The sequence below is a fragment of the Rissa tridactyla genome, chromosome 16 (genome assembly GCF_028500815.1).
Source record: "Rissa tridactyla isolate bRisTri1 chromosome 16, bRisTri1.patW.cur.20221130, whole genome shotgun sequence".
Classification (NCBI taxonomy): Eukaryota; Metazoa; Chordata; class Aves; order Charadriiformes; family Laridae; genus Rissa; species Rissa tridactyla.
Window position 1 is genome coordinate 5,378,932 of NC_071481.1, and position 22,584 is coordinate 5,401,515.

The following is a 22,584-nucleotide window of genomic DNA, read 5'->3' on the forward strand; positions in this document are numbered from 1 at the left end:
CGTTGTTTAGAAACACCTACCTCGTGTGTGCGTAGGGAAGCTTGCATGCAAATTGTTCTCCCTCTTGGGTGTAGGAAGGTAATTCAGTTTTTGTCATCCCAGCAATATTTCTTTTTCTTGGAGATCGTTTTCAGAAGACATAGAGCAGGCTCCTGACTAGTCCTTCAGTCCTTAAAATCCCACTGTACTTTGAAGATAGGACAGGCTATAAATCTGCAGTGTGCTAAATGTTTTCTATCAAGAGTTAAGAGCCGGAGAGTCTCATGGGTTCATTGAGTTATCTTTTTTTTCCAGCGTAGTTGTTTTTCTACCTCACCGTGATTTAAATGTCTACTGTCTACTTCAGACAGCGTTTGATCATATAGATACTGAATTTATTGTAGAAAATAAGGTACACTGTAGGCTGTGACCATCTGAAAGAGTAACGTCAACTTAGACATCCCTAGTTGCTTTTATGTACTCTGTAGCTATCTGTAGAGGTTTTGTTTCTTTTCCATTCTTGTTTCCCAACAACATGGTGATCTTTGCAGGGCAATAAAAATAAAGAGGATTTTCTGTGTGGATAAACACGACATCCCATGGCTTGCAATCCCTCCTCTGTTAGTTTTTCCAGTTGGTTTTACTAATCTGAACAAAATAAGCTGCATAAGATACGACTCCTTTTGAAAAATATTTTGTTGAAGCTTTTTAAAATTTTCCTTGCAATTTCTAATGTAAAATGTATTTTTTAAAGTTAACTAAAAAAATCTTCAGTGCTTTATGGACTCAATCATTATCTGGGAGAAGTTTAGGAAGGAAGGGGAAAACATACTTGGTTTAATGTTGTTTCTTCTACTAATAAAGCCCCAATTGCCCTTCAGGTTGTGTAAATTTCTCTTCATATATCAACAGTGAAAATAATTAGGCATAGAACATCTCATGTGGCCCCCTTTAGTGTTTTTTCTCCAATATCAGATCCCTGCTAATTCCACGGAATGATCTATTTGTCTTCTTTATTTTTTAGCTACATGAAAGTAACTATGATGCTGGAAAAGCCCTGCAGCGCTTGGTGAAGAAACCTGTGCCAAAACTGATTGAGAAGTGTTGGACTGAAGATGAAGTGGTAGGGAAATGAATTATTCCCTTGAGCCTTATAGTTCATGTTGCTTCTCTTGCTTTTGTATTTCTTTTCTTTTTTTTTTTCTAAAGAGGTTATCTTTATGGGAAAGAAGGGGCAAATAATTTGCTGCACAGGATAAATTTTTGCACAGTTGTGAGATAGTGGGCCCTTGTTCGATATATGCAACTTTATTAGAGTGGGGAAAATACCTTTCTAATAGTAGAACAAGAGAGGAGAAGATCAAGTGGCTGTTCTTGGGAGGATGCTATATAGGGTAAATGAACAGCTGCAAAACTTCTGGGCTCTGAATTTTATTTTCATCTTCACCTCCAGGAAGGCTGGCCACATTCATTAGTCGGAGTAGGACAAGATGTAAAAGGCATACAAAGTACTGACCCTGTTTTTTCCCTGTTTGTTTTTTTTTTTTTTTTTTCCCTGCTGGTGTTGGAGAGGAGACTTACAGTGTCAGCTCAAGTTGGCTAATGGGAGGTTGGATATCAGTGTTTCTCCTAAACAGAGTTTGAGATTAAGTCCCTTCTTCCCCTCTTATGGAACATTAGAAAGTGTTTACTGGAACAGTTCTTGATGGATGAATCTTTGACAAAAAGCAGACCAAAAATAGATTATCTGAAAGCTGGGATTTAGCCATGCCATCCGCATTTACTTTACAGTATGTAGAAATGGTCAAGCTCCAAAACCATACTGAAAACAGTGCATCATCCATCTTAGGTGGAGCTCCCAAAGTAATGTATGGACGTGATGAGTTTGGGGCATGCAGTAAATGTGCAGCTGCAGTATTGTATCATCGCGTTTATGGACCGGGAACTGCTGAGGGATTTGGGCTCATAGAGTTTAACGTTCTGGTACACTGCGAGGCTCATCAACTTACACAACTTGGTAGTTGCAGTGCTGGTTCTTCCATGTGGCCGCTGCTTCAGCATGTGCTGGCAGTTAGACGTTCTGGGTTTGGGGTTGCAGAGCAGGCAGGGAAGGGACACGTAAACGTGTCATTTCTTTCCTTTGGACAGAGGTTGGGGTCTTTGGTGTATATGGCTTTGGATTGAAATGCTGCTGCCGTTACTAGCCTACGAAAAGATGCTGCTCTGCAGGCTGATTAGTGGGAAAAAAAGTAATTTTGACCTGTGAAAGACACCTCTTCATAAAAGCTTTAGTTGACCGAGAGGGTGTGCTGCTGGGAAAGCACTTCGCACTCAAATGGACCACACTTTCTTTTATTTCTGGGGTTTTTTTCCAGAGTTTGGGGGAGATGATATCTGTGTGAGAACTATTGAAGCAAAGATGCTTCTTGTGGTTCATTCTGCAGCTTAATTGCTGCAATTGTGAGGCTTCTGCTGGCTTAATTTTTATACATATGATATAATGCAACCGTGCCTATGAAATTGTTTTCTGTAGGGTTGTAAACCGAAATAAATCATGTGAAGTTGGGAGCAAATTATAGAATCTTAATTTGCTGACACCTTGTAAACAAACAGGTTCTTAAATATTGCATTCAGCACAAGATGCATTTTCTGGCAGCATTAGGATTCCAAAGGCTGCTGCATCACAACCCGTTGTTTTCCAGACCCTGCAGCTTAAGCTAGCACACAAGTACTTGACTGTAAAAAAAAAAAAAAAAAAAAAAAAAAAAAAAAAAAAAAAAGGGGGGGGGGGGCGGGAAAGCAAAACTTGTGCATTTTCAATAGCTAGGAGGAATGCTGAAGATGTTCACTTGGATTACATCCTAAAAATATTTTGCATTTTAATGCTGATGTTAATTGCACTTAACAGAACAGATTTGTGAAACGTAACGTGTAAGAAGACAGGACCTCTTTAGCAGGCTGACCAGGCATGTCTGCTTTTGTGAAAAAGGAAAAATGTTATATTTCCTAGCTCAATAATTAGGCTGCAGTGTGCACCAAAATAGAAAATCAGATGATTGGAAGTTAGTTCTGATAAAATATTTATCACAGAAGAACTTCAGACTCGCTTATGGTTTTTACCTTTCACTGTTGGAAAAGCTTTTCTCTCTTATGTACCATATTGGAATAAACAGGGTTAGAAATTCAACTTGTCATGTATGCTTACTAGGTATATCCATGAAAAAAATCTGGTAACGGTGCAAGACAGCGTTGTTCATGTAAAAGTGACAAGAGAAGTTTTTTGGGGTTTTTTTCTTTGAATTAATTTTTAAGCTAGTTAATTGGTAAAGTATGTGAAGAAAGAAAATAAAAATTAAAATTTTGTGGTCTTGTTAAGCTACTAATAAAGTTGCAATAGTGCAATAAAATAGAAATTATTAATAATGGGTGAAGCTTTTGTGGCCTCTTAGCATTTTTTTAATCAGACAATGGCTGGAGAGACCTTTTTTTTAAGCTCTAGTTTCTCTGAAAGTCTTTCAGGGCATTATTCCAATGAATTATGTGTGCTTGCTCTCTCCTTATGTAAACCTTTTTGCAGGAGCTAGATTAGGGGTAGGGCAGGCTGTATAAACCCCCATTAAAGTAGGCTTACTCTGAAATCCAACAAAGAACCTTTGTGGTAAGGAGACTGCCTGAAGTCGTAGAGTGAAAGAGGATCATGTGCTAACACCAGCAGCAAAGCGAAGGAGAGGATGAGTAAAAAGCCTAGAACACTGTTTCCTGATAAGTTTTACGGCTATCTTGTCATAAAAGGGAGTTTTATTTACAGAACCGACTGTCGGAACAAATACTTCAAGTGCTCTGCCCTGTGCTTAAGTTTGTATTCATATTGTTTTAACCTCTGTTTTCTCTGCATATATTCTTTCCTGCATTCGTGGTTAAATTGTGTGGTGCCAACACCTTGTTTTCAGTGTAGATTTTTTTTCAGTCTCCTTGTTTTTTTCCATCAGCTGCACTATGCTGTGAATGCCATTGCTGCTGCAGCTCAGGGGGGTTTGGTGAGCAGTCTGTGTTAAACGGTAGAGAATAGAGCCTTACGAATAAGAAAAAGCCAAGTTTATTGAAAAATGAAACATTACTCCAAAAGCGCAAACACTGTGAGTACAGAATAATGATCATTGACTCTATAAATCATTGTCAGTCTCTGCTCATTTTATCGTATTTGTTCTTGTTCTCTTCCATCCAAGTTTCCAGAAACATTTGGCAGCCCTCCAGCCTCGGCGGAGCCAAAGATCAAACTGTGCTCTTATTTATAGACAGCTAAGCTCCACCTGCACAACCTCAGAGCCTGTTTGTCCCTGGGAGTTTGTAGAACGCTCCAGATCAGAGCAGCTGTGCTGCACTTCTGAACATTCCTGAGACTTGCAAGGGAAGTTTCCTTATTGTTGGCTCTGTGAAACCAAGGAGAAAACTCTTTCTGTGTGACCCATAGGGTGATAAACCTGCCTAGGAACTCCACAACGAAGAAAACACTGATGTGTCAAACCCAAAGTCTAGCCAAAACAATTAAATTTTGGTGAGAACCTTATTAAGTGTCCCCCCCCGCCCCATGATGGCAAGTGATGAGCAGGAGGAAGCCTCTAGTAAAGTGGAAGACCCAGGTCCAAACCGTGTCCCTGTTCGTGCTGCACTTAGAATTAATTTCTTCTTGTGGCCCAGCTTATTTCATTTTTACACCTTGTATAAATAAGCAGATACCAGAGCGGGTACGAAGCTTTGTTAGCTATCTTCCTTACCTGCGAAAGGTTCTGTGGCATGGGGCCAACTGAAATAACGTAGATCATGGCTTTTGTTCTCTCAGTTTTTCCATTCCTGCCTTTCTAACCCTATAATCTTTTTCTGCCCCCTGCCATGCCTCTGGACCCCAAAAAGGTCCAGATTCTGATTTTTCTGATATTCTGAATTTTCTGCCAGATTTTTGAAGCGCGCATCAGAAAAGTCCTGTTGCAGGGAAGGTGTTGGAAGGAGCAGAGGGAAAGGAGCATCGTGGCAATGTCAAGTCATTGGGCAAAAGCAACTGCAGTAGGAGGGTGGTCACTTTGGTGCAGGCAAAGAACTGACTTCATACAAAACTAATTCTTAAAACTTCCCTAAGTCAAAACTCCTCTGTAAGTTGGTTGGTCTATTACTTGCCCAAGTATTTTGACTGGGTCCGTGTCCACTGTGCTGGCTGATGAATGTAGCTGGTTTTGTTGTGCACACCGTAGCAACGCTGTGCCCAGCACAGGTCTCTGTAGTATTCGGTAGTATTTGTGATATAACGCTGTGTCAATAACTCAAATTTACTGAAAACTTATATATTTATAAAGCTTTTAACTTTCCCTGTGGACTGTCTGTTGCCCAAAGATAAAGCCTTTCTTGTTAATTAAAACAGCTTTGTTGCCTGACCAAACTGTCAAGTAAGAGCTGCTTTGCAGCGATCAGCACTGATGAAAATAAAGGATGGGAGTTATGTTATTTTTTGCTACTGATGATGTGGTTACAGAGGTTTAGATCAAATTAAACAGAGGATAAAATTTGCTGGTGATTGAATTAAATGCAAGGCTCTGTAAATATGAAGACAGAGGTTTGTTGTCTCCCTTGTGCTTCTAAACCTATGGCTATTTTTAAACCTTTTTTATTCCAGTATGCAAATGCCGAGGCAGGCTGTGAACACCAGCCTTCCACACTGGCTAATAAAAGTGGCGAAGGAAACTTCTTTACTGGGGCCTCTGCGTGCAGCTCTGCCAGCAGCTGCTTCCTGTTTATTAAGACTTGTGCTACACCTGACAACATCAATTTCCAGCGATGATTTGGTGAGGGGGTGGTTGGTTTCTCTTGTAATGCTCACGAATTCACTTCTGTGGACAAATTTGTCGAGCAATTGTCATATATAATGCTGTGTTTAAGCACTTTCTAAGCACGTGTACTATAGACCAGCATTCAGCAGCATCACCTGGTGGACCCCTGGCAGTGCTGGGCTGTGATTTCAAATAGAAAGCTGTGCTGTTTTGTTGGTGGTTGTTTTTTGGTTTTTTGGGGGTTTTTTTGGAAGAAGCCATGGGACAAGTCCTCTGTTTTGACACAGCTGGTGGCAGTGCCCTCTTCCAAGCTTCTTGTGTCGAATGCCTTGTCTGCATGTGGCATGATGCTGCTGGGGCAAGGTGAGTGTAGCTGGGAAGGGGGACTGACTTAGCCATTGGGCACATGTTCCATGGGATATCTTTCCCTAACAAGAGATTACAGAGTAACCTCTTTTCTCCTTTCATTTTCTTCGGCCACCTTTCTTAGTGTCCCTAAGGCCTGGTGACACCCACTGTCTTGAACACTGTTTTTGTCATTCTGTGCAGCAGGTTGTAGTACAGACGAGATGTAGTTAGTATTTGTTTTGCTTTCAAGGCACCGAGAAAACAAAGATGCTTCACTCAATCTCAGCAAGAGATTGTCAGAGTGAGAGAGAAGCGAGCTCTACTCTGCATCTCTAAAAATACCTCTTTTAATTGTTGATAGAGTACAGGCATTTTTGATGCAAGCAATCAGAAATCCCTAAAAAGAACGGAATGGTGCTGGTGAATTCTTCTCCTGTTGTAAATGTTTCAAAACTGACATTAAATTGTATTTTGACACATTCAGACTTCGAGTCTGTTGTCTATGAAGAATAAGTACAACAAACCTGAAACTGAGCACCTATATGGGAACTCTGGTGCTTGCCCTGGTGCTTTGCTCCTTTACTTTCCACAGACTCCAAATCTGGATCTACGATCGTTCACTTCTTTCAGTTTAGGTTAAATTGAACACCCAGATTTCCTGGTGTGGCTTCAGTGGAAATATTTCAAAAGAAAAATTGTCCCTACGTAGTTTCCACTCTCTTGGGACAAAATCTTCTCTGCAAAATGACTTTTACACTTTGAGTGATGTTCAGTACAGTTCTGACCCTACACTTACTCCAGGTCCAAGAATGAGCTTATTGTGCACGCTTCCATTTCAGATAAATAACCCCTCAAATGGCTATCGCTTACAAAACATACTATGTTCATCCTACGTTTTGTTACCGTAATGAAACAGTTTTCAGTTTTGGTATGCCTCGTGTATTGGAAACGGTGAAGGAAATAGAGTAGTTCTGACTGTTCTTCACATACAGTCCTGAAGATTTGATCTTGCATTTTTGTCTCTTTATTCAGAATGTGCTTTTTTCCTGTCCTTTTAACAAAAGTACTAACAGAATCAATACGTCTTACAGAAGAGAGAAATACAAATCAGAACTAAAAGAACCTCTAGTTTATTAGGTTTTTAATTAAACATGATGAACACATTTTAAATAACACAAAGGCCTCAGGCTGAGCTGCATCTAATCGAAACAGATTAAGTCACCCGTCCACACTTGGGTAGTTATTAATTCTGTTTACTTATGCATGCTAGCTAAAGGCAGAGTTCACTGCTGCTGTGTTGCAGTTTATTGCACAGGGGTGCTTTTGCTGCATGGAATTGTGCTCCTAATTAGAATTCAGATGTTGATTATGAAGAAGACGAGCGAGGCTAATGGAACCATCTTTGAAAGTCAGGGCTGCGTCTTCCAAAGTTAAAGAGAATCTGGGTGAAATGGTCGTTTTGCATTATTGCTTGGACACTTCCTCCTTTTTCTTCTGTACTTGGTCCCATCTTTTCAGAGATGTTAAATTCTCAAAAAGAAATTACTAAATGTTCCTTTGGAAGGAGGTTTTTTTTTTAACTTGTGCATCTCTGTGCAGAACTGTCGATGACACACCATGACGTCCTTGATAACTAGCTTTTATCATGAAATACGCTGCCCTTTAAATATTTTACATTGCTTTTGATGTAGAGTAGTTGAGGTAAACAACCTAGTTTCAAACAACCTCTTAAATTTATGTGGAGGGATAGTTAATCCTTGCTGGTGATAAACCTTAATTGGCCGTGTACATGGATTTACAAGTTCATAAATTTTAAAATATCCACACCTGGCTTCAGCTGAAAGCTCATTTGTCATAAAATACAAGGGGAGATCCTTCTGCCAAAAAAGACAAGATACAGCAAACTAATTTCCTAACATGTTTGCAAGTATTTGTAATCCAGTCTAGCTGGTCAAGAAATTACTTATGCAAAAGACACGTACTTATTTGCTTGGCTTCTTTGCCTGGAATCCTCTTCAAATGTCTCTGGTCTGCCCTTTTTGGAGTATCTGCTCATGAAAACATTGTTTTCATTGCTCGCTCCTTTGAAGCCAGGCTTTTCAGATATGCTGGAAGACAGAGCTGCTTACTGGGGCAAAAATAGCATGAATTTTATTTACTGTTTATACGGCAGCTATAGAAAATGGAATTCACAGCAAAATTGAAACAGAGCCTCTGGAATAGTGTGGGGGGGTGGAAATCATCAAGGGATATTTGAAAAAAGGAGGTTGGTGTTGCATGGCTGCGCAGTGGTACTTGCGTGGGCTTCGAAGGTTAAGATATCAGTTACTGCTTAGTTTTAATTTTTTATCCACAAAAATTAAACATTACAGCTTCGTAGGAGAGTGGTGGTTCCTACTAAATTAACATTTTCTGGACTTCAGAAATCAAGCCATCTGATGCCATTTGCAAGTGTGTTAATCAGTAACAGCTGAAAATTAACTGAGCATTGAGATAAAAAAAAAAAACCAAACCAGAAACCACCAAACACAAATTGCCATGGTCTAGTAGGACCTTTATTTGAAGAAAAATAAATAAGATTTTAGAAGAAAGAGTGGGAATGTACAATCTTTTCTGTAGCTTATTCTAAGAACTTATAGTATGAAAGAACAATCAGTCCTTGCAGTAAAAAGTAACCGACGAAGGCTGAAATTATTCTGCTTGGGGGAAAACAGTTATTGTTTAGAAGTTGCATAAAATTACAGTTACTTAGCTGCTGACGGGTTTACAAAATGATAAGGTGCAGTACAGCTAGAAAATATAAGGTGTAATATGGCTAGAAAAGGAGAATTTAGTTTAAACACAGATTTCTGGAAAAAAGATAACAGTCTTTTTGGTTGTGATTAACTTGCATCAGTCTTTGATCCAAGCCCTTGTTTAAAGGGATCAATATTGCACATACAGCACTGAGTTTATTGTCAAGTCCTTTCGGAAATAAGACAGTGAATTAAAAATCAATTATACGTGCAGAAAAGTTTGTGTAGGGCAATCAATTTTGTCCTTTTAGTTTGCAGAAAGATTCCATTGTTTAACCAGCTGTGAAAAGGAATGAATTTTAAAAGCCTCCAGCAAATGAGATAGCCCAAATGGGGTGGGGGGAGTAGATTTAAAAAAAAAAAAAAAAAAAAAAAATTATTTCGGCATTTCATGTTCAGCAAAGGCTGCCTTCAGGGATAAATCTATAAATCCTGTCAGTGACCTTGGCTTCAAAATGGGTGATTTCACTGCTTTCGCTAATCTTGATCTTTCCACAGCTGCCAGATAAGTTAGTCTTTTCTTAACAATATCATTTTTTATTTGCTTTGTTTAACTGCCATATGTTTCTCGATTCATCGTCTTTCTGCCTTCGTGTGGTATATTTTTATCTATTAAGCACTTACCATATTGCTGATCCCAAAAAAATAACACAACAAATATTTACACTGGCCAGTTGCCACAGCTTAGAAGGCTATTTCTGTGTGGGGACGGGAAGCTGAACTCTAAACTCCCGAGTTTAACTCTAGTATAAACTAAATAATTGGTAGGTGCTTTCAGAAGCTGGTGGTGTGTTTTGTTCTCCAGAAAAGGGTTTGTGCTGGAGACAGGAGCACATACAGAGTTCACTGTTGCCAAGGGGGAAGAATCTGCTGCTTGAAAGATTAATAAATACGACAGCAGTTGATTGTTGAAACCATGTTTTTCATCTCATTTTCAAGGACATCTTAAAAATGGAGATCGCTTGCACTCCCTAGCATTCTCGATCATCTTTCTGTGTTCGTTTCAAAATGAGAACAAGGCACTGAGGGACTTGAGAGATTGCATTCGTTCTCCCATAGGGCAAGGTGGTTATTTTATAAATGAAGAGGGCCAAAAAAGCTATCCTTCCTAGTTTCTTAGCAACAGAGCTGGAGTCGGTTTTAATGTTCGTGTATATCGTACAGGTTCTATGTATAGAAGCCTGAGCTGCGTGGCTCAGCAGTGTCGCGGCTGAAACAAAGACTGTTCCCCCTGCCTTGTGCAGGGGAGGAAAATAACCCAAGCGCGCTAATAACGCAGCATGGACTCGTCTGTCTCTTCTCCTGCTCCCCATCAGATGATATTCTGGTCAGTGACACGCTTACTGTCTTCAATACGCTGACCTTTTATTCAGATTTTATCTGCTATGAGATCCGGAATGTGGGTTAAATAGAACATCGTCCTATGTCCTGTTCTTCTCCAGAAGGAAACTGAGTCATGACACTGCAACAGTAAGAGCATCTGGATCAAAACTCTGGGAGTTCCTAGGGTTAGTGCTTCTGCTGAAGCAAGCAGAAGCAAGTGAGTAACTGTAAGTGTTCATAGTAAAACTTTTTCTGTCCTGTATCTGCCTCTTTATTTAATTTTTAAAAGACGCTGTGTATCAAATCTGTCTTTCTTACTTCCCACTGACCTGTTTACTCTCTGTTTCTTTGTACATAACTTAATTTCCAAATTCTGAAGTTTAATTTATTTTTTTTTAAAGATAATCCATAGTTGTTAATAGTATGGTTGACTTTTAGAAGGCGGATAGTGTTAATAAGATGCGTTTCACAGGTTGCTTCCCATTCTGAATGCAAATGTAATAAATGGCCTTAGATAGATTTCTGGCTCATGCTCCTTGGTGTACGTGACCCCAGCACCCCAACATCTAGGATTGTGTGAATTTGTGCTCTTGAAAACAATTTCATAATTTAAATATAAGAAATGTTGGTTAGCTATCTGTTTTCACAAGATTTGATTTTTTTTTCTTGGAAATTCTATAAATAGTGTAATTTAAATTTAGGTGCATCTTTTCTAATGGTAAAGCAGGGGTGGCTGGTTTATTGGCTTGTATCGATGGCAACGTCCAGAGCTCTTGGTTTGATTTCAAATTATTTCACTAGTCCTGTCATTTCAGTAGTTTGGTTGAGTTTCTCTGTGTCGCAGGTGTTAAGAAATTTAAATTAGTCCACAGGATCCTTAGCTCCTTAGTACCTAAAAGTGCAATTATAATATAGTGATAAATAATGAAGTGCTTTGGTATTTTTCCATGTTAAGTGTATGACAGAAACCTCCAGTGTCTTCCCAAGTAATTTTGGCTTAGTGCATGTTGATATAGGTAAAAGTGTTTTGTTTTGGAACACTTATGTTGGAATTGCACTTTATTAAACACATAGAGCCCAGGAAAGGATTACTTGATATGGCAAATCAATATTTTATTTTCAAAGAGTTGTTTGCTGCCTAAACCACGGGAAATGGTGACTTGCTGTTCTTAGCAAGATTTGCTTTACAAACACAAAAAAACCCACCTAAAACAAAGCAAGTGCAGAGACAGATTAGTGTTTTCTCCAACTTGGCAAGACGACATTTGATTTTTTTTTTTTTTAAATTTTTTTGTTTTTCTCCTGCAAGTTTTTCCTACTGGTAGTTTGGATCTCTCAGCCTTGCCTTCCGTTCAGCGTGGCCGTGGAGGCTGTCAGCTGGGACTAGGCAAGGGGAACCCTGTGGCTGAGCTGCAGCTGTAGAGGGTGTTGGTCAAGGAGACTGAAGAATGAGTGGAGCTGGACCCAGGTGGGAGTATTTTACTCAGAAAACTGTATGGTTTTCTGTGATTCTGTGGGCTCAGCCCATGCTCCCATGCCTGGTAGGGCAGACAAACCTGGTTTTCCGTTGCGGTGCTGGGGCTGCCATCCGTAACAATCTGCGTTGCCACGGCGGCGTTTCCTGGCATCAGTGATGCTCCATGGAGCCGGCAGAGAGGCCGTGGTGCTTTCTTGGCCAAGCTAGAAACATGGAAGGTAACAACTTCCCTTTCCAGTGTCAAATGGTAACTGATTTTAAATAACTCTCTAGCTTCCTAGATCTCTTCCCAGCATCTCCAGGCAATGAAAGCTAAAAGGGGGGGTTGGAGCAGGGAGAAGGAGGAACAACGAGGTTTGCCGCCTGGCTTGTGGAGGGAGAGAGGACCGAAACGTGCCATCCCAGAAAGCTGTAGTGTAATTAAGGTTATATTTGAAATGCAGCACTCTTGCTTGAAGCTTTGATTTTAATGTTGGGAAAGGCTCCTTTTTAACAGGCATTTTGATTTTTCTAATAATTGTAAAAAAAAAAAAAAAAAAAAACCATAAAAATTTCCCAAACGTTTCAAAAGTCACTAGATACTCTGGTTCTGCCTGACAGCTTATCTGAGAATTGTTTAGTAAGGCCCAGTGGCCATTGCAGCAGAAAATGGCAAAACGCTTCTTCAGATTGGTATAGTGACATAATTCTTATTTAAGAGACTTTGATTCCTGTGACAATATGGATGCTGTGTGTGCGTGAGTGCTCAGAACCTGTCTTCCTTGCACAAGCATAAGCGGTAGGAATGCCAAAGTACACCTCATTTGCAAGTTCTGTTTGCGTGATAAATTTTATTTTTCTAATCTTCCCTATCAATGGCACCAATTTTTTTTAATCTTTCGGATGACATAAAAATGCATTTTAATGAAGCAAATTATATAGCTTTGTCTCCTTTTGTGTATAAACGGGGCGGCCATATTCAATTAGGCTGAAAAATGATCATTTGTTCTATTACAGGCTGTAACAGAGCGAGTGAAAAAACTGCGATCCATCACCAGTTGCTCAGCTTTATGTTACTTAAATCACTTGCCGTTCTGTCAGCGGCTCGGAATCCTCTTTGGGAGCCATTATTTAATTTAAGTTTGTGGAGGTGTCACTTGTTTGATAATAGGCTGCTTCTGTAGTAGACTCATAGTGACTAAATATTAATCATTTTCTGCATCCATCCAAGATTCCTAATTAGTTACGAGGGTAACGGTGCCAGTAAAGCTAATGATTATACTGCCATAAAAAGAATTTGACAGCAAATAAGGACTTGATCCAGAGAGATGCCCGGTACCTGCTGTACTGCCCAAGTCTGCTAGAGCTGAGCGTGCTGAATTTTCGGGCTGCTTATGCACAAACGTGAGGGGTTTCCACGGGGTAGAAGACGGGTTGTGTTGATCAGCGCTCACAACAGTGTGTTTAAAAACCAGTCTTTTGTCTTCCTCATCCGATGTTGCTTTTGTACTTTCATGCGCCGTGTGGTTTTGAATATATTGTGGTAAAGGCTCAAGGTGCCTGTAGCTTCTGGGTTTGTGGTTTTGCTTCAGCTTTTACTGGCCTCTTGATATCTCGCTTGTTTCCCTGTCCACTTGTGTGTGATCCACCGTGGTTTTTCTTCTTCTTTTGTTCGTTTCCTTCCTTTCCTCCCCCCACCCTCCGTAGTATCCGCTCAGATTTATATAGCTTTTAGGCTACATGGGGAGATTGATCAGACAGGGGCTTATGCATTTAGAGGAGCTAATAAATAAGCATCACAGTGTATTACCCGCCACTGCATTGGAATAACTTCAAACACTCAAATCAAACATTCCATTTGTTACAAATTGGGGAAGGCAAAAGAGGGCACCTCTGTTTTATTAGGGTGCATATTTCATTTATCTGTTACGAAAGATATTGTCCAGTTCTACGTGTCTGGGGAGGTAATTCCATAGTCTCAGCACCGCTTCCCCCTTGCCTCTCTCCCCCCAGATATCTGCCTTTCAGGTTTCCTTTGCCATTGTTCACCTTTGCAATAGATGCGTTTCTGGCCCTTCATTTTCAAATCTTTTTTTATTTCCTCTCTTATTTGTGGGTCACTTTTTCACATTTGGCACCATTTCCCCCGCCCTGAGTAGATGTTTTTATTCAGGCCCCCACCACAAAAGAAAAGAGAATTTATGAATCTTCTGATTCTTTTTAAAACTATTTTTATACGTTAGTGCCAAGGTCACCGTATGAGCCAACATCTCCCTCAGTAATCGGATGGCTGGGTTGCAGAAGTCTATAATTCAAATTAAAATCTTACATCCCTCGTACGAAACTACTGTGGATAATGAGAGTTGCGGTGGGGGATCATGACAGGAGCTTGCGAGGAACCGAAACCTTGTGCAGTGGGACTTATTGGTTAAAAATAATAAAAATAATATGATTATTAATGGTTATAATTGGCAAACTTAGCTGACTGTTTATCTACTTTGTTATAATCAGTCTTCTTGCAGATTTTGGTGCTCGGGTGCTGCTTGTACCCACGCGGGCAGCTGGGAGCAGCTGAAGAATTAGAATCTGAGTATTAGCACAGTGTTGGTGCTGTTTATTACATTGCGATTCTTTTAAATAGAAAGCTATGAAGACAATGTTTAATTAGCAATCAGTCAAAGTCCTGCAAAAGGTTAGGCCTTTTTACTTCCTTATTGAAAGGGGCTGTGTTACGTGGTTTCAGCATGGAGTCTTGTAAACTGGAGGTAGGTGCTGCCACTCTTCCTGGGACCTGCTACATTGCTGGGTCAGGCTGGGCTACACAACTGAAATAAGGAATTCATGAAGTTACGTGCATGTCAAATTTGGGTGTTCGGTTCTTATAAAAATGTAAAAGGATGTGGGTCTGTAAGTATTTGCTCAGGGTCTTCTGATACTGTGGCATCTTAGGTGAAAATGGGAATTACTAAATTTTCATTTCTCTGCAAGTCAATAGTTAAAACACCTTGTTGGAACACATCAGAGCACCCTGTTCTTCTTGTAAACAACTTGGCAGGATGAAGAACTCCTGTCACAGGAAGAATTTTGCTTTCTGCTTGATAGAGGAAAGGTCTCTCACTGAGGATATGTCTCTTAGCCTGGAATTTGATTTTGGTCATCACTAGTATTTCTTATATCCAGATTTGTGCTCTCAGGTATCTCTTCACCACACTGCAGTCGGTGGCAGACTGATCCTGAGAGAAATTCAGGAAGCTTGCTGAGGTTGCCTTATGTCACTTTAGTTAGGGTCACAAACTGGAATTTGTGTTTTGGTGCTTGTACTCAAACCTGGGCCCTGCTACCGTCAACAGCCCTGCTGTTTAATTATTTACTTGGCGAAGTCACCTACAGAACTATTTGCCTCTCTATATGTATAATTTCCTTGGGGATTCTTGCCACCATTTTGTCTCATTATTTTTGGATTTGTTCATTGCTCTTGAAGTGGTTCTATTTGTTTCCTTCTGTCATTTGCATGAAGCCGCTGTTTGAAGGCAGAGCTAGTCTCCAGAATAATTGGCGATAATGGTTGAAATCCCAGTGGAACAATATTTCTGCAATAGGGAACTTCCACTAGAAATGCTATGTTTGAGTCTTGAAAGGAGCGTACAGTGTATTTCAAGTAGTCTGAGCGCCGCTTTTTTGTGCTTAGTGTTACAAATTGACTGAAAGGACAAAAAAAATGTCACAGTGAAAGAGAACAACTTCGGGCTTGCGTAATAGTGTTAAACTTGAGTAAACGGACATGTATTTTCAGGACTCTGTATGATCTCTGTAACAAAAGGAGAATTTTTCTGGGGAGAATGATGGAGAAAATGGAAATGTTCTGATGTTTAAGGAAAGAGCTCAAGTGGAAGCTTATTTTCTGTTAACCCTCATGTTAGTTATTAGCCTTGTGGGCTGATGGTGCCGAACTGCAGCTCGTGGGCTGGGGGCCAGTGTGTATCTGTGTTCACCCACCCGTGTTATTGCCTAGAACCGGCATTTTAGTATTGATGATTTAATGGAGATCCGCTTTGTGTTAGCGAGCAGAGTGGTGTTCCCTACGGTATTGTAAGTTGAGTAAAAATCCTGTTGTTAAGCAAAACAGGACAAGGAGAATGAAATTCAGAGGGAGGTTAATATATGATATTTTCCTCTTGGCTTGTTTCAGCCCGGTAAAGGTGAGGACCCATAAGGAGCATCTTCAGCCCAGTGGAAGATGCTCTACATTCTGGTGTTGGCATTATTCAAGGAAATATTTGTAACTTTAAGAATGCACTGGCATTGTGGGTTTTGGTACGGGTAGTTGAGATTCAGAGTACGTGAGGAAAAAGAAAGGTTAATACTGCAAACTGATGCATGAGAGCCTTTCCTTTGGAGGCAAGGCGGTGTAGTAGGGCATTGCTTATATTCCACAAGTGCTGCTTTTCTGGTTTGGTTCGTATTACATGTGTTGCTTTATATAGATCTTTATTTCTGTTTTTGGATTCTATACTTCGACTAGTTTCTTCCTGTTCAAAACAACAACAATTGGAACTATGAATTATTTTTTAGGAAATGCATTTTTAGCAAGTCTGGGTGAGCATGAGTCTGAGAAATTAAAAGCAATGGCTTTTTTTTTTTGTTTTAGCTTGGAAGTTTGCAGGTTAAGAGCTGAATTTCTACTACTTACCTATATTAAATGGAGATACTTTCAGATGTCATATGGGAAAGGAAGGATGTCCTTGAAAAGGAACATTTTGTCCAACTTTTTACTTGCTCTTTAGTTTTGATGTATAAGAAGGCTTTTTGTATATTAGCATTTTAACAGGGGTTTAAAATAACAATCAGAAGTGAATCTCTTTGTATACAGAAAAAGGCAATCTGAAGCCTAATCAAAAGCTTTCTGTTGTCTCTTGGCAGCAGCATATTGTTTTGCTTCTCTGGGTCACAGCGTGCCAGACCTTTGTTCTCTTTAACTCTTCAAATGCATCTTTAAGGAATCATTTGTGTAAAAACACGCTCAAATCATGTTAGCTTTGTTTGCAGCACTGAGAAACTGTTGATGGCAGGAGATGGCAATCTGCAGATAATGTTATATAAATAGAAAGCTCTTTTTTCAACTTTGAAGGCAGTCTCCAGTTTGATTTTTCAGGTTTGTGCCCGCAGAAGGGGATAGATGTCTTGGACTCACTGTGTGAAACCTGGTTTATGGACACGTGCAACGTGATTGTTTCTGGGGATCAGGAAAGAGCATGTGTCTCGGGGAGGCTTTGTGAGCAGCTGGAGCGTGGCACACCTCTGGATCTGCCTGGCTTGCCTGCGCAGGTGGACCCTTAACACATGGCAGCAGCAGGCCTGTCACGGGCATTTAAATATAAAAGTGGGCAAGTTGGCCAACAAGTTTCTTGCTGTGGAAATGATTAAGTTTAGTAGAATAAGGAAATGCTTGCCTGTGTGTGCAATTTAACTGCCTTTCTGCATGTCTGTTGGAGGAGAGGTTTGCAGAGTCCTGAGGGATTGTGCGTTTCCAGCCTCCTGGAGGTTCAGAACTTGTTGCTCCTTGGAAGATCCCCCTGCAGCTGGACCCTCTGTCGCGGTGGCCCCAGGGGCTGAGCTCTCCAGACCTGGTTTGGAAAAACAAATGCCTCCTCTTCCCACCCTTACTTTATAGAAGAACGTAAATTGCAAACCAAGCTGTCTTCAAACAAGGGTGCTCATCTGTCCCTGCCTCTTCCTGCTGTTGAGATGTGGGACCACGCAACTGCAGCGGTGTTAACGATGGTAGTAATGCTTGTAATAATCCATGAATTCTTTTTCCAAAGAGTCAAGGTTGTTTATCAAATACCCCTTCTAGAGCTCAGGAAAAGTAAAGTCAGGTTTTCTTTCTTCCTCCTGCTGCTGCTTTAATATCCAGCCTTTTTTTGATCTGTGCATCAGCTTCTGATGTGCCACTGCAGGCTGTTCTTAGATCAGGTTTCTTGGCGTGCTGTTGACTTTATCTCGTTTACCGGATCACATTTCTGTTGCCATACGCTGTGTGATCGCAGCCTCCCTGCAGCTTTTTAACAATTAGTAATTGAGCAGGAAGTGTGTGTTCATTACAATAGCCTTTTGATTTTGATTTTTACAATCACGCCGTGTTTCGCCCAGTGCGGAGGCGGGGTGGGGGGGAGGCACTTCTCCCAAACACGGGGTTTTTTGACAGAGAGGAGTCCGTTGTTGCAGCCGCTTGGCCATTTGTCAGCAGTTCTCGGGCATCCATCCCTCCCGCGCAGGTTGCCTGGCAACCCGGGCCGGAGCCATTGCACCGCGGCCACCGCATCTCCGAGAGCGGGCCGGGAGATGATTTATCGGCGGGGCTGGGAGCGTGGTGAACCCAAGAGGCAGGACTGGACCTGTGAACAGGAACCGACCTGAAATGGGAAGGCGAGAGAGACTGGCCGGCTTGGGAGCATTAGCTGGGGATGCACCCACAGCCAATAATCATAGGGCACAATTAGAGCAAAAATAAAGGCTCCTCATTTAGACATAATTGATTATTTTTTTTCTGCTGTTTTCTCTTCCTCATCTGGGCTCTCATGCAGAAACAGGTACAATGCAGAAAGTGATTCACAGCTTTGCCTCCTGTTTTGGGTGAACCTGAAATCTCTCTCTTTGTAGAAAATAGCCCTGTTAAAATACTGATGGTATTGATGGTACGTGCTGGGGTTAGCACGTAGGGTTAGCAGCACCCTGACAGCTCAAAGCCCAGGGTGAAGGAATAGTTGAATTCTTCCCCAGCTTTGGAAATGTCTGAGAGCTGTTGTGTCACCTTCGATATCATGTTGCCTTTCATACAGGCTTTTGTGCATTTATCCCTGGCATTAAACAGAAGAAGGGAAAGAAGTGTTTTATAAACTGGTATTTAGGTAGTAGTTCATGCTGTGGTCAAATGTAGAACTCTAACCACCATCACCACCCCCACCCCCCCAAACATCACCTTTAATGAACTAAACTGAAGGAAATTTGGATAACCTTTATGCAAGCGCCCTGGTTCAGTCTCTGCTGCTGGCTTGAGTCCTGTCTCCAGAGTAGTTGTGAGGAGGGACCGGCAATGTGGAAAGCACTCTGACGGGAGCGTTTTTGCACACTCCTGAGAAGGCGAAGAGGAGAGGCAGGAGGATGAATCCACTTTGACCTCTTGACTGGCAGGATAAATACTTTATTGAAAATTCTAAATAAATGTGTTTGTAACTAGTAATCCTGCTCTGCATGCAATCTCATTTAGCCAACTGTGTATGCAAATGTGCTATTAATGTGTTTGCATCCAGTATAAATATACAAATCTAATCTGTTTATATATGTAATTTACACACAGCTGTGCTCATGCTCACTTAATACCAATATTTTCAGCAAGCGCGAGGTATCATGGGAGATCTATTGTTCAAAACAAAAGCTACCAGTGCAGCACCATGGAAGGGGGATCATTATCATTTCAGGATCTTTTGGCATTCCCTCGAGGGAGTCTGCTTAATGACTTTCCGTCTGTGTATATGGCTAGGGATATGCATAACACAGGCTGCGGTGGACGTTACGTGCGTCTCTCTATCTGTACAATGCTTTGGCGTTGCATCCCTTACAGTTTGAGGTAGAGTTTAATTCTTCAGTATAATTTTTCAGGAAGACAGAGCAATCCGACTGGGAGGGAAAGCTAATTGTTTGGCACCTTTAAGCCTTTCAGCTGGTCTGTCTCTTGTCAGTTTGTTTATAGAGGATCCTTGGTCTTAAGGGCATATGGCCTAAGGACTATAAGATTTTTGTAACATGTAGGTGGCTAGCAAGGCACTCTGAAGAGAAGAACAATTAATGCCTTTTAATATAGCTTGGTATCTAATGAATACCATCAAAATGTTTTCATTTTTCCACAATATTTTTGAGTTAGAGGACTTGGTGAAAAAAGAATTTTATTTTCAAAATACCACAAAGGTTAGAGGACAATTTTGTCTTGAAACAATAGAATTATTTCATTAAAACAAATCGACAAGAAAAAGAAACAGACCAGTATCTATTAAAAGAAAGCTGAGTTGAGTTTCTGTATGTATTTTGAACTAAGGTCACAATCTCCTGAAATAAGCAAATTGAGTGAGTAAATTTTAGAGGTAAGGGATGCTTTCACACACCCACAAACATATATAAGATTATTCTCTTCCATCTTGCTCTACGAAAGGGTCACCTGTGTGTGAGCCTTCTCTCTTGAACTGGAAGTCTGGAAACATGTTTGTGGCACAATTTAAGAAACATTTACCTGTTTACAGTTGTGAAAGGGGACTGTTAAAAAACAGAACAAACAAAACCAACAAACTGTATCAGAATTGGTTTCTTAAAAATTTGTAGTCTGTAGTTAAGCAGCAAGAGCGGGCACTGCCGGGGCTGGCTGGCGTTTGTTGCTGCTCATGCTTCACCATCGTAGCTGGCTGGTGCGTTGCAGTGCACGATCGTCACTTGCTGGTGTTCCGCAACTTTCTGCAAGCCAAACAGATTGTGCAAGAGCACGCGTGTATCATGTCAGCGGTCATCAAAGCACGGACGTTCCCCTACAGCAGAGGTCTCTTGCAGCAGAGATCTGTAGTTAAGCGATTGCAGACATCTCCAAGCAGTTGCCAAACTGGGCGAGCAATTTCTTGTCCCTTTGCGTGGTTGTGTCAGAGAAGAGGAGGAGGTCCTTCAAATTGTGATCTGTGCTTCAGTGCAGCCTCTTGAGGAGGAGACTCTAAATTGCAAGCTGGTGACAGCCTTGCTTCCCGCAGGAGCAGACAGAGAGGTGGTTAGAGATGGGACAGAGCAGTGGAGTTACCCTGAGAGCATCTGAGATGTCGTAGGCTAAAGGCAGGGGTAACACTGAGGGAACAGTGGAAACAAAGGTATTTCCACAAAGATCTGCTTGCGTGCTTGAGGTCTGCACACATCTCTGATATGATGCCAAGGTCTGTGGAACAACACGCGGAGACATTTAGGGAAGGCTTATGGGTGTCTTACTATTAACCAAGTTTGCCAGCGAGGTGATTTTTGCAAGCTTTGCTGTTAACCGATGTAACACACAGCAGCACGAGTATCTAATGCGAAGGGTAAAATCACTTGCTACTTCAAAATTAGATTAAAAAAACATCCAGCGGAGTTACGGGAGTGACAGGAAACAATAAAATGAAGTTCAGATGAGGTTGAGGCGTATCCTGTTCTCCAGCAGCAGGGCACGGTAAAGGAACGGAGCAGAGGCCTGAACACAGATTTTTCTGATAGTTCCTCTTTCCTAGTGGATTGATTTTTGTATATTCTTTTTCACAAAGGTTTCAGGTGAGCCATCATGCCTGTTCCTTGTTCTAAGTGCTACTGTAGTAGCCTAGAATATTCTGTTACCTTGGGACCAGTCCTTGTTCGTGGCAAGGTGCTCTGAGGATGCGTGTTCTTAGGCCGAGGAATTTCTGTGCAACGTCTCTCCCTTCTGCCCTCTCCTGTACCCCTAGAAATGGGTCTTTTCCCCTCTTTTTTTTTTTTTTTCTTCTCCTCTGGGTGAGAGCCTTCAGGCAACAAAGCAGCTCGTGGAAAGAGTTAAATAGGCACACTATGTGTCTGCAGTGGTTAGCAGGATTCTGAGAATAGCTGAGATATGTGTGACAGCTGCATTTTCTTTAAGTTAAAGTACCGCTTTTTGCCCTTGATGGAATTACTTACTGAGCAGTGCTTCGTCCTGTCTGTTACTGAGCATATAGAATTCCTTTGAGGTAAAGATGCAGTAAATACTAGCATCATTTTCTGCTACAGCCAGGAATGCTTTGGTGGAAAAAAAATTGTGACTAACACAAGTTGTGTTCTTGTAAGAGGTACCTGACATCTTTAGGTTAAACTGTGTTGTCTTACGGAAACTGTCAGGATACAGGACTGTATATATCATCTAATAGTATCAGCAAATGCCTTTATTTGCACTGTACACAAGCAAAATATAATGTTAAAACTCAGCCAGGCTTTTAATAAAATGTACTCTGTGCACTGAAATTCAGCTAGTGTGCATACACAGTGTCTGCATGCTAAAAAAAATAATGGTTTGGGGCAATCTATAAATGTGCTGCACAGTTAACAGAAGTTTCGCAGATATAACCTATAATCAGATCTCATTTTCTTTTTAGAACAACTGCCATAATTTTTTCATCTTGTGAAATTTAAGAAATAAAGAAGCCTTTATGCATTTGGCATTTATTTGCTGTTAACTATTAAAATGCCATAAATTTTCCTACCGTATTTACTGTAAAGCTTGAAAAGGCATATTAAATATGGAATGTTAACTTCATGGTGACAACTTCAATTGGCAACTGCCTAGAAAACCTTGGGCCTTTCAAAACACACGCTGTACGTATCGCTTTCATTTTTATAAGATCATAATTAAGGAAAAGGTTGAGAGAACAACTTGCTGTTCTTGGACATGGTCTAAAGAGGAGATTATTTTTTTTAAGAGAGATTGAGGGAGGGGAAAAAAGTCCTTATTTCCTGGATTAAGAAGGAGCAGAAAAGGCTCTGTGTTTGTGTGTTTGTAAATATATTGCATTACAACATGCTTGTCACTAATTGACCAGGTGGAAGTCATGGGAAGGGAATGAAATAGCACATGGGTTTTCTTAAGAGAACACACATTTGATCTAAACCTCATTGAAGCAGCACCTCAGAAGAGACATATTTGTAGCAGTTATGAATTTAGAGTTTTATCAGGATCACCGTGCCTTTCTGAAGCCCATGAGGTTTCAGTCTGAAATTCTAAAGTTGATTAAACAGGTTATTTTGTGCTAGATGTTATTCTTGCATGCTGTTAGAAACAGCTTTGTTTTCGACTTCTGCA

General features: G+C 40.8%; 1 protein-coding gene across 6 annotated transcripts in view; it reads left to right on the forward strand.

The window, feature by feature from the left end:
• The window catches only part of RERE (arginine-glutamic acid dipeptide repeats), a 243,524-nt gene that overhangs the window by 162,158 nt on the left and 58,782 nt on the right, over nt 1-22,584 (forward strand). For all 6 annotated transcript variants that reach the window (XM_054222253.1, XM_054222256.1, XM_054222255.1 and 3 more), the window contains one exon: nt 1,004-1,102. In XM_054222253.1, the coding sequence (XP_054078228.1) occupies nt 1,004-1,102 (99 nt within the window). The remainder of the gene's footprint in view (nt 1-1,003; nt 1,103-22,584) is intronic.